This window comes from Osmerus mordax, chromosome 25 (genome assembly GCF_038355195.1).
Source record: "Osmerus mordax isolate fOsmMor3 chromosome 25, fOsmMor3.pri, whole genome shotgun sequence".
Classification (NCBI taxonomy): domain Eukaryota; kingdom Metazoa; phylum Chordata; class Actinopteri; order Osmeriformes; family Osmeridae; genus Osmerus; species Osmerus mordax.
In genome coordinates, this window is record NC_090074.1 from 2,435,044 (window position 1) to 2,447,543 (window position 12,500).

Sequence of the window (12,500 nt, forward strand, 5' to 3'; positions counted from 1 at the left end):
GGGTCACGATTTGATAAAAAAAAATAATAAAAAGAAATCATGATTTTTAATCCCCCCAACAAAAAAAAACATATCTACAAAAATAAATCGCTCTTATTGGTACCTGACGAGACCTGAAAACTATCATCTGTTGATTGAGTGGGTCTGGGAACTCTGGCTGCGAATTAAACAGCTTTTTCTTCCATCCCAGGATGCACTTCTATCAGCCTGAAGGGGCGACCACGCAAGAGAAGAGGCCGTGACAGGCAAGGGGTGGAGTCTAATTCTCCCAGCCAATCAGAGACCTGGGTCGAGAAAATGAAGGTAAACTATTTTCAGAACTTTCTGTTTCCTTTTAACCAGATAACATGCAAAGTTCAGTTGTAGCTGCAGCATTAACTGTGTCACTTTAACTTTGAACTGTTGCCATCACTGCCTTCACAAACTATTTGAGTAGATATTAACAGAGGATCCAAACTATCTTTCCTCTGTGTGTGTGTGTGCGCGCGCCTTTCTGCATTGTTTGTTTATGTACGTTGTGTGTTTGCGGAATGTGTGTGTGTTTGTGGTGTGTGTGTGTGTGCATTTCGGTTATGTTTGTGTGTTTACGGGGTGTGTGGGTTTGTGTGTGTTCCAGGAAAACGTGATGGAAGATGTCGAGATGAGCTGCGAGGGGGCGTGGCTTCCCCACCCCGAGGAGCAGCTGTTCCTGGATCAGCTGTTTGTCTTCATGGAGCGCCGTGGGTCGCCCATCAGCAAGGTGCCCAACCTGGGCTTCAAGAAGAGTGAGTCACCCTCTGATGACATCATCAACCCATCCTCTAGCCGCAAGCACATTTCCTGTACCTTTTACCAAATCTGCTGTCGGTGATCTACCGATTCGGGGAAGGAGTGGTCAGTTTTGTATACATTCTCACATTTACCTGCACAACTTCATGTAGCAGACGCGTGTAAAATGTTTGTGCCAAGGTGGCAAGGTGCAAACATCCTGCTCAACTAGTTCTAAGAATCTCGCGTCACTCTCAGCAGAGCGTTAGTGAATATCTCCAGTTCTCTGCTGTTTTCTTGGTGGGATTAGACACAGGGTGGCTGTTAAAAAAGCCTCCATGACACCTTTGTGGGAAAACTAGGGAGTCAGGTGGCTGAGCGGTTAGAGAATCAGGCTAGTAATCAGAAGGTTGCTGGTTTGATTCCCGGTCATGAATAATGACGTTGTGTCCTTGAGCAAGGCACTTCACCCTGCTTGCCTCGGGGATAAATGTCCCTGTACTTACTGTAAGTCGCTCTGGATAAGAGCATCTGCTAAATGACTAAATGTAAATGTATAACTGTTTGTCCATACAGAGAGGACCACAGTAGAGATGGTAGTTCAGACAAGCAGCAGAGGTCATTGGTAGGCCAGCCAGGACCGTAGCAGAGATGATAGTTCAGACAAGACAACCGTAGAGGTGGTACAACAACCAGGAAAACTGGAAAAGGTCTGTGGGTCATCATCGTATATTAAAATAGGTTCATAGTTGACCTTTCTGGTTAAATGGACAATCAGGTGGCTGAGCGGTTAGGGAATCGGGCTAGTATTCAGAAGGTTGCTTACTTACTGTAAGTCGCTCTGGATAAGAGCGTCTGCTAAATGTCTAAATAAAGTTTTTTTTTTACTAACACTGTGTGTGTCCACAGTCGACCTGTTCCTCATGTACTCTGTGGTCAGGCGCCTGGGCGGCTATGAGAGGGTGAGTGTGAAGTAGCAGATGAACCGTTTCCATCTCATGTGCATGTTGTTCGTTCAGCTCTTTCATCCAGAGCGACGTGCAAACTGCATGTAGGAAGTCAAAACGATCAAGGGGCTCAAACTGCACTGTTCTAACAGTGTTGTTTAGCTTCGGACGTGTCTGGAAGATGGGATTTTAACTGTGTGTGTGTGTGTGTGTGTGTGTGTGTGTGTGTGTGTGTGTGTGTGTGTGTGTGTGTGTGTGTGTGTGTGTGTGTGTGTGTGTGTGTGTGTGTGTGTGTGTGTGTGTGTGTGTGTGTGTGTGTGTGTGTGTGTGTGTGTGTGTGTGTGTGTGTGTGTGTGTGTGTGTGTGTGTGTGTGTGTGTGTGTGTGTGTGTGTGTGTGTGTGTGTGTGTGTGTGTGTGTGTGTGTGTGTGTGTGTGTGTGTGTGTGTGTGTGTGTGTGTGTGTGTGTCGTGGGGGCCCAGGTGACCTCGGAGCGCTTGTGGAAGGTGGTGTATAATGAGCTGGGTGGATGTCCTGGAAGCACGAGTGCTGCCACCTGCACCAGGAGACACTACGAGAGGTAAGGAGACACAGCTCTACTTCCTCATCTCCTCCTACTTTTCCTTTTCCTTTGTCACCTGTATTCCTCTCTCTCTCTCTGTCTCTCTCTGTCTCTCTCTGTCTCTGTCTCTCTCTCTCTCTCTCTCTCTCTCTCTCTCTCTCGCTTTCTCCTGCTCTCTCCCGCTCTCCTCTGGATCGACCGTTAGTCAGAGTGATGTGTTCCTCAGGCTGATGCTGCCCTATGAGGAGCACATCAACGGAGGAGGAGGAGCAGAACTCAAACTCCCAGAATCCTCGGGTCCTCCCAAAACCAGGGGGATGCGGGGGAGGCCGCCGCTAGCGGGGGACGCGAAAGGAAGAAAACCAGGGATGAAGCCGGTAGAGAAGAAGACCGTTATATCTGCTCCTCTTCCTGTAAGAGTTCAGATCTGTTTTTCGTTCTGTTTTGTCTCCCACCGGGGTATATCTCTTTGGAGGAGCGTTAGATTGCAGATGAAAAGGTGCTCTTGTGGGACTTGTAGGTTCAAATCTCCATCTGTTTGTCGCTTTGGTTGAGAAAATCTGCTAAGTGATTATAATTGGACATTATTATGATGTAGTCTGCTCTGTGTGTTAGACTGTCAGCAGGAACATCTTTGAGTCTGTATGCTTTGCCTTGACGCTCGTATGGAAATGATTGAGAATGCAAAGTAGTGTTTTGTTTTTCATTTGTTTTTCATTTCCTTTCTCTCTATCATATCTCCCACGCCCCCCCCCCCCCTACCCACCCTGCCTCATCTCTCGCTTCCTATCGTTTCCTCCAATCAGGAGGCTGATTCTCCTGAGGGAGGCCCTGTGGTTAAGAGGGGCCGTGGGAGGCCCCCAGGCAGGCGTAACAAGGCCACCCTCCTAGCCCAAGCCAAGCTGCTAGCCCAGGCCAAGGCCAAGGCCGCCGCTGCCCAGCCTCCAGCACCCAAACCCAGCCCCGGACCGGCCGACCCCTCCCTCCAGAACCAGGCCATCTTCCAGGAACTCAACCTCACCAACATGCCCCTGACACCAGACTTGTCCCCCATGTCGACCCCCTTCCTCCCCTTCCAGAGCAACGAAGCCAGGGAGGGGGCCCCCCAGACCCAGGCGCCGTCCCCCGCCCTTCTCTCGCCCTTCCCCAGGCTGCCAGTAGGGGGCCCTCTGGGGGGATTCAGTCCCACCAAGAGCCTCTGTCCTCTGGATGTTTTCCGTAACCGCCTGGGCCTGAACAGCCTGGACCATCCAGTCCTGACCCCCCAGGACCCAGGCTCCCACCAGCCCTCCATCGCCCCCCTCCAGGACAAGATGGGTAGCCCAGACACCCCTGTGCCTAGCGGGGACGAACACCAGCCCCCTTCCAACCACCACCCCCACCAATGCTCCTGGTGTGGGCTGGCGGACGGGACCCACAAAGGGGGCAGCAGGGAGGGGAGAACCCGTCCTCCCTTGCCTCCTCTCAGGGTGCTCCCACTGGACCTTGACTGCAGCCTCCAGGTTCGCCAGCTGATGCGGACCCCCCTGGGCTCGGACCACCTCCAGTCCTTCACCAAGCGCCTGTCAGAGGTGCTCTCCCAGGACCTGCCCAAGCCCTGCATGCCCGACACCCCACCCCCAGACCAGGCCCTGCCCCTCAACCTCAGTAAGCGGCCCGCCTCCAAAAGACCCTCCGCGGACTTCCCGGACACATCGGGGGGCGATGGCACTGCCAAGAGGCCCAAGCTGGGACCAGGGGAGCTGGTGGAGGACCAGGTGGAGGCAGAAGACCTGAGCCTAGGGTTGAGGTTGAGGTCAAGAGGAGGCCTGGCGCGGGGGCCGGAGGGGCAGGAGGAGCCTGCAGACCTGAGCTCTCCTAGCAGGATCAGAGCCTTTCTCCTGGAGCTCCCTCCCTTCCAGGTGAAGCTGGACGACCCCAGGGAGAACAGCTGGGGGCAGACGCCATCTCTGGAGGCCCGCCCTGCCGGGAGCACCCAGGCTGCTTCTCCCAGGGCGAAGGAGGGTGGCAAAAAGAGGGAGGAGAAGGACGAAGACAAGATGGAGGACAGAGGAGACGAGGAGAAAGAGGGTGGAGGAGAGGTGGTGGACTCGGCCGGAGAAGAGAAGGAGGAGACCAGAGAGATCAAGATTGAGGAGGAGGATGGAGGGGAGGAGAAGGAGGAGGAATATAAAGCAATGGAACAGGTGGAGGAGAGAGAGAAAGGAGAGATGGAGGAGAGAGAGACGGTAAAGGTGGGAAAGGAAGAACCTGAGAGGATGGAGGTGGGGATGGAAGAGGAGGAGGAGGAGGAGGAGGAGGAGGAGGAGGAGGAGGAGGAAGAGGAGGAGGAGGAAGAGGAGGAGGAGGAAGAGGAGGAGGAGGAAGAGGAGGAAGAGGAGGAGGAGGAGATGGAGGAGACACCTGGTGTGGACTCTGATAAGAGTCCAGGTGAAGACTGTGGTACTAATGGACAACTAGGATCAACAGAAGCCGAGGACATGAAGAGTGAGGTGGAGGTTCTCGTCAAAGACCGGCCCAGTCCGGTTCTACCCCAGCCCAAAGCCATGGCACTGTCCCAGAAAAGCTGATGGAACATTACCGGTTCCACAAAGAAGAACCGTGGATCTTCCACTGAGCCGGTACCATCACCTTATCCACACAGAGAACCACCAGCAACAGACTGCCTGACAATCAATACAGATCTGTAACCATCTCTAAGCTGTCTTCAAACACACAATAAGAATCTCTCTCTCACACACACACTCCTCACATTAACACACAAAACATATATACACATCATATTACACTGCCTTAAATCAGATATATGTATATATTCAATATAGTATGATGCTATGCATCATACATAGTGAGAGTTTAATGACCTGAACTTAAATTACGTTCATCACTAATTATAATTCAGTGAAATTGTATTTCCTTAGTTACTCTGGTAACAGGAGGCTTAGTAAATTAAACCAAACTTAAGAACTTTTACATTTAAATTAGTTTTATGTTGTGTGGGTTAACTCGCTGAGTATGTGATTTTTCTTTTATGGATGTGCTATTCGTCCAACTGGCACTGCAAGATGGCCTTTGAATGGTTTTGTCTTTGTCAGTTTGTGTTGACAGTCAAAGAATCAACATCATTTCAGAAAACGAGTTTGTCCTCTATTAAAATGTCCATCCGCCTTTGTATTGACTGGGTTTGGTTTATGAGGATTTGCACACCTACTGCCTACTGATCTCTTCATATTTATGTAAACCATCTCCACTCTGATGCCAGCGTGACATCGTACGCCGTTGAATGACGTTGACAGGTGACACTACTTGAGGTGGTGGTATTTCTGTAGATTGTGTTTTCATACGGTCTTGTTAAAAATGTTGTCATTTTTATTATCTTGTGTCAAATGGATTTTAAAATGCCATGTTGAACTGGACACGCGTTGGTTGTTTTTGTAACTAACGTGCACGTCAGCCACCACAACCAAAGGATTTACCGGAACATTATCTCGCGCAAGACAGTTCTAGCTGTCATATTTGTATATCTTTTTTTTTTTTACTGGGAACTTTTTTTGGAACTTATTTGTTTTGTAGAACATGGTTCCGTCTGTTTTTTAGTAGAACTTACCGCAGCATAATGCTGTATTTTATAACGTCTGAAAATGTCTACTTACTGGAATGCGTTCTAGTTTAAAATGGAGCTGAACATTCCTATGATGTCATAAGCTCTTTCATTAAGTTGTGCTGGATAGATAATATTTAAGCTTTTTCAGTTGGATATATATTTGTAATGTTGTAGAAATGTTATGGTTTTAAGATCAAATGTTTACATTCAATTGTGCATGTAGAGACCACAACCCTATCTGGTGAATATGGTATATCTTCAGTGCTTTTACACATGCTACTTCAGTGTGGGCTGTTGCGGAAGACTTTAGTGTCTGATTATTCTTGTGTAGTTGACGCCTAAATCCTTGTGGTAGCCACTGTACTCTACCGATGTAAGGTCGTTACTTGAACAGCTAATTCCTGCAGTTGTCAGGTAGTTCTCTATTGTTAAACCTGTGTAAAAGATCTTAGATCAAATCGTTCATAGAACACACCTGTTTCTGGTATTTTTTTATTTCTGTTTCTGTTTTTAATGTTACCTGTTCCAACAGTACTCCGAAACACTCTAATAGACGACTTTATTCTTACCTATCAGCCTTTTGTTTTAACACTGTATATTTATGATAATAAAGACGCGTCCTTTTCGGAAGTTGTGTTATGTGCATCGACTGGAAATGACTCGCTTGTATTTGAGGAAGTGGACAATATATAATGCAACTTAAGTCAACCACTAGATGGCGACAAAGCACTGGCAAACAACGTTTGTCAGCATTGACTGCACTGAACTGAAATGTAAAATTAGAATGACAATATTGCAACATCCATGCTGGTGTAATGTAGTATCACATATACATTTATCTATTTAAGAGTTTGGCGAACAGAAGGAACACAAAGGAAACAAACGCGCTTCGCTAAGTGACAAATAATTATTTAAGGCCCTTTAGGCTACCTCTAAATCTGTCTCAGTTCTTCAGCCTTCCGTATTCTCATCAGAAAGATCTCGAGAGAGAAGCAAAGCAGAAGAACAGCGAAAGGGGTTAATCAATTAGTTATGCGCACACACACACATTGTTGTTGATGGCTGCAGCACAAGGGTCAGGCGGTATACAGCGAGTAAACGATCAAATCGACGAGGAAATGAACACATTCCAGAACCTTCAGGAACAGAACCTTCCGTTGTCACGGTAACACGCCGGCCCCAGAGGTGAGACGCATAAGTGGCACAGGGTCGGGAGGTGTGCGCGTGCGTGTGTGTATCCAAATATAGACTCAGATCAATAAATCAATGCTCTTGTGGCCTAAAAGTCAGAAAACAAGGATTCCTAACCCCCAATTCCCCTTGTTGCTCTGACCCAACAGAGATAAAGATGGAGAAAAAAAATGCATTTCTATCAATAGAACAACTGGAAGGCTCTCTTGATTCTAGAACTGTAAGTACAGTCAGTCTGATTCTGATGACAACAGTTCCGCATTCTGAAGGCTTTGGTTCCACTTTCCTAAGGTGCAGAACTGATCCAGCACATGATTCCTGAGTGGGATTCATTGATTCCCAGCTTGAAGTAGAGCTGGCCTGTTCTCCTCTACTCTGCGCAGAAAGTCTCGTCTCTGAGCCAAGTCTCTATGGATCTGGCTGGCCTGCCTGCTTTGGCCTGCCTGCTTTGGCCTGCCTTCTCTAGCAGGCTGTGGCTCTAAGCTTCAGGCATGGAGGGTCAGTATAACACAGACATGCATGCAACACTGGCATACTGTATGTGTTCCTCACACACACACACACTCTCATGTACAAGCATACACACACACATGCATCTAAGACATACATACTGTACATGTTCCTCACACACACACATTCAAACACACACAGTACATGTTGTATACACACACAAACACACACTCGGGAACAGATAAGTGCTGGATGTGTGCCCAGGTCCTGTTGGACAGATGTATTTCCTGAGAACAATCAGCGTCAGCAGAAGAAAATAATTGGCACCTTGGAAGTGTGCACCGGATGGATGAGGAGAATTAATTAACGTTAACCCACTTAACGAGTTGGGGGGCGCTCTGGGGCAAACACACATCCTCACCGGACAACACAGCAGGTGTGTGTGTGTGTGTGTTTGTACAGTACAAGGCTGTTGTGTGTATGGTAAGAGCATGTACCTGTGATGGTAGCTTCTTCATCTTTGTGTATCCCACAGGATTATCTATCCTCACCAATCCTTAACTTGATCTGAAAACCGTCTAATCTACCTCACAGCAGGTGTGGATATAAATCTGCTTTGTGGGTTCAGAGAATGAGAACATTACAAAACGTGTCTGACAGATTACTATCTCTTTCTATTTATATAACTTCTGCCACACTCTCTGCTGAGCAGATCGGAGTGACAGCTCTCTCTGCCAGTGCCAGGAGGGACTGAGGAGGAAGTGAGCCAATGAGGGCTGACATACAAGCTCTTGTCCCGCCCCCCAAAGGGTCTCACTGTTTGGGTAAAAACTTTGCTCACATGCAAAAGGGAGTGGTTCTTGACCCTGGTCCTCAGGGACCCCGTACCCGCCATAGATGTTTCTCTGCTCCAACACACCTGATTCTAATCAATGGTCGTTACCAGGCTTCTGCTCGCCATTAGGCTTTATAACGAGCATTCATTAGAATCAGGTGTGTTGGAGCAGGGAAACATCTAGAACATGCAGGGCTGGGGTTCCCTGAGGACCAGGGGGGAGAACCACTGCTCTAAGGGTTAGCTTCCCAGCCAGGTCCCAGATGTACCTGATCAGGTTAACGACCTCCTCACCTCTACCCGCGACCCTGCAAACAAAACAACAAGGATGAGCAGAGGAAAGAGGGAGGCAATTACAGCCAACCTTATTTATGCCTTGACCTGTAAACAATACTTCTGTCCACACTGTCCATATTTCCACACGTTTGACTGCGTAACACACTCCTCTGACTGACTGTGTTTGAGGCTTCGACTGCCCCACAGCCGTGGGCCTGGCTTGCCTCTCACACACAGCTCCAAGGGTCTGACGTAACAGCCCACTGACACAATTCTCCACCCCAGGGATGGTGACTCGAGTCTGGGATGGAATAGGACGCGAAGACGCCCCTGTCGGGTTCTCTTGGGTGCATGCCAGTAAAAGGAGAGAGTGAGAAAGATAAGTGCGTGGAAGTCGCTTTGGATAGAAGATGCAAAATGCATAAATGTAAGTGCAGTTACAGACAAAGAGAAAGTGAAAAGCAGAAAGAGGGAGCGAGTGAGACAGATAAGAGAGAGAGAGACAGCCTTCAGGGTGAATCTTTCCTTCACAGGCCCAGACAGCAAACATTTATCTCTAGGGAGGAAGGGGGCATACACACAGCAACAGAGCAGCTTTTCCATCACTCTCTCTCTCTCTCTCTCTCTCTCTCTCTCTCTCTCTCTCTCTCTCTCTCTCTCTCTCTCTCTCTCTCTCTCTCTCTCTCTCAAAAAACAACCATCCTTCTGAAAGTCTTTATTAAATTCACACCGTCAGCCTTTTAAACAGATGGTCTTAAACCGGTCCCATTCCCGCATTAGGACCACGCGGTATTCTGCCTTCCGCCGCTAGGGAGTTGCACTGCCTCTTTGTTCAACCACTACGAGTCTCTCTCTCCCCCTCCCTCTCTCCGTTCCTATCTCTCTCTCTCTCTACTCCGCAGTTTCTCTGTATCCTCCGCTTCTCCCATTACAGTATTACACCGGTCCGGATGATTGCAGACAGCAACATGGCTGTGAATCTCAGCAAGAACAGACTGGCCCTTCTCACAGCCTACCAGGATGTCATTAACGAGACTTCGTCCACCGACTGGTGAGTCCGACAAGCATCGTTGTCTACCGCGGCCCCGGCGGCTTTTAGACTGTTGTGTTTTACTGCGGGGTTTGGTTGAGCTGCCGGGTAGTTAGGGATGCGCATGGACGCACAGGACAGGGGCACCCGCACATCCCCCACCGTCCACAGCGCGAGGCTGTTTGCAGCATCCCTGCGGAGGAGGATGGGAACCGTCCCATATGGACTCTCACCGGTTAAATCTCTCCACCAAAATTGAGCGGAAAGCACGATTTAAATGAGGCTACGTCGCACTTTAGCCCAATACCCTTTTTGGGGGGCTACATGTTGAGAGCAATAAGGGCTAGGTCAGTTGTTACAGCGTTTTCGTACAATTAAACGTACAAGATTTAACGTTTAATTGTACTTGTAAGGGACTGGGTTCTTTAAAGCTGGCAGTTTGGTCCGGTTAGAATGGAATTTGTCAAAAGTTGAAAATTGCTGTGGCCCAGTGTTACTGGCACACCGGTCCTTGCTCCCCCACGGTAGCGATGTACGGACTCACCAAATATTGTGCAACGGGTATTCATTGTTTGCCTAGAACTAAATTCTTACTTTGGACCACAAACGGGCGGTCCTTTCCAGCACGCATATCCTGCGTGGAGTTCTGGAAATGCAGTTTCTGAGTGCGTTTGATTTATGAAGCTTTTTAGCCCACACTCGCTGTGTCTCAATTGGTATACATGGTGTCTAGCTTTCCCCTCGCATCCCATGCGAGCGAGGGCGGAGACGGGCGAGGCGAGAATTGTCAAATCCGTCAACCCTGAATAGGAGCGTCCCATATTTCTCTCGTCCGCTATAGCAGCCAGAAGCAGATGGAAATAACTGATTTATTCTGATGACGAGGCATAAACTAACACGCCGTTGAATGATTGAGTGCCAGTGGTTGGTCATCCTTGCATTCCGCCGGGCCTTGCGTCTGACGAGGCGTTGCTCTGTCCTGGCTCTTTGTGTTTAAGGACACACTCACATGGTAGAATCTCTCCTACTCAAACCACCTGCGCGTTTTTCCAGCGTTATAGTTAATCTTTAGGGACTGAGTCAATTTGTCCGTGTGTGTGTGTGTGTGTGTGTGTGAATGTGTGTACATACTGTATGTGAGTGTGTGTGTGTGTGTGTGTGTGTGTGTACATACTGTATGTGAGTGTGTGTAGGAGGGGTCAGAGGCCCATACACAGCTCTCTGTTCCCAGCAGACAGCTTGTGTGCCCTGACTGTGAAAAACACATCATGTAAAGAGTCTGCGCTTGCTCATCGACTGGCAGGTTAACCTAGTTTAGTGACAGCCCTCGCTCTGTGTCAGGGCGAGCGGAGAGAGGCACATTCACTGTCGTCAAACAGCCAGACCCCCTCCCTCTCCCCTCTCCCCCTCCCCCCGCCCCCCGACTCCTTCAACAGGCTCCATGCTCCATCAGCAAAGGTTAATACCTCCATCGGTAATGGCTGGACTCCCTTTTCTTTAGCTTGTTTATCAGATTAAGGTGGAGGATAGGATGATGATGTCAGGGCCAGCCTCTGTTATTAACCCTTGGGAGGAGAGAAACAAAGAGAGAGAGAGGGGGGGGGTAGGCGTTCAACCATGTGTGACCCTAAACACCCAGCCCCCCTCCACCCACCCACCCCTCCTCCACCCACCCCTCCTCCACTCACCCCTCCTCCACCCACCCCTCCTCCACTCACCCCTCCCGGTGAGTGGAGGAGGGGTGGATACCCGAGACAGTCCCTGTCCTGGCTGATCATCACAGCGCTCGAGGCTATCGCTGAGGTCAGAGGCTACACTATCTGTCTGATGTGGGGACGGGATCAAAGCTAGGAGCAGGGCAGAAGTAAGGGGGATAGCGGGCAGACTGCGGATGATTGACAGGTCGGTGCTTGTTCCCCGGGGGGTCAACGAGGGCCAATGGCAGCGCCAGGGACAGGAAGGACTGAGGAGATGCTTGACATGGGGGTGGACTATATCAGTGATCCCGCTGGTCGGAATAGGAAACTGAGTCGTTTTGAACCTGACCACCGATGGTTGAGAGGGTGAGGGGGGGGGAGGGGGAGGGGGGATGAAGAGATGAAGTGTTCCAGGACCCGTCACTCTGACGCTGATGAGCCACATATTGACGGCAGTGTAAACCAATCCATCTCTCATAGGGGAAGTCCACCCATTCCCACAGGAAAATAGGATTTTCCATGTTTTCTCCAATCAGTTTTCCTGTTTTTTATTGCTCGGTTTTCTTATTTTCCGGCATCCTCCCTCCCTCCATCCGTCATCACCAGCCTGGTCTGAACAGGAAGCAGAGTTAGGGTTTTCAGGCTCAGCCCTGTCCAATCAGAGCCAGGTCTGACTGTCTGGGTCTGGAGAGAGGATCCTCTCTGTTGCCACAATCCTGGAACTCATCTGTGTCAACCTCAGTTACCCCCACCCTCATATACATCTTCCCATCACAGTAAACCTCAATGACAGCATCTGGAAAACAGTGGCTAACGCACACCATTCTCTCTGGGAACCTCGATTGATTGATTGATTGACCGACCAATTGTCTTTTAATTTGACCACATAGTGGTCAATTGACACCGGTCTCCAAGTACTGGGTCCCTCACCCAAGCACATACAAAAAAACAACCACGGAACTAACCACGGAACTAACCTTAAACGAAGTTAACTAACACTGGCATGTGCCACTAATCCTGGCATGTACTGTGTTGACTTGGCAACGAATGTACTGTGTACAGTAAACCAAGTGTACACGATGTTAATGTTGGCGGCCGTGGCCTGTGAAAGCTTCTTTATAGAGAGAGACTGCATATCTACTTCAGCGTGACACATATTGGGC

General features: G+C 49.2%; 2 protein-coding genes across 2 annotated transcripts in view; both read left to right on the forward strand.

Annotated features, from left to right (window-relative positions):
• Positions 1-4,824, forward strand: part of zgc:77151 (uncharacterized protein LOC337153 homolog) — an 11,765-nt gene extending 6,941 nt beyond the window's left edge. Inside the window, 7 exon segments of the mRNA XM_067228594.1 lie at positions 191-303; positions 617-764; positions 1,657-1,709; positions 2,175-2,272; positions 2,481-2,667; positions 3,061-4,518; positions 4,678-4,824. Coding sequence (XP_067084695.1) covers positions 191-303; positions 617-764; positions 1,657-1,709; positions 2,175-2,272; positions 2,481-2,667; positions 3,061-4,518; positions 4,678-4,824 — 2,204 coding nt within the window.
• A 4,736-nt stretch (positions 4,825-9,560) lies between these two features.
• The window catches only part of dbn1 (drebrin 1), a gene marked incomplete in the record, with an annotated part of 29,774 nt that continues 26,834 nt past the window's right edge, over positions 9,561-12,500 (forward strand). The window contains 1 exon segment of the mRNA XM_067228596.1: positions 9,561-9,661. Within this exon segment, the coding sequence (XP_067084697.1) occupies positions 9,561-9,661 (101 nt within the window).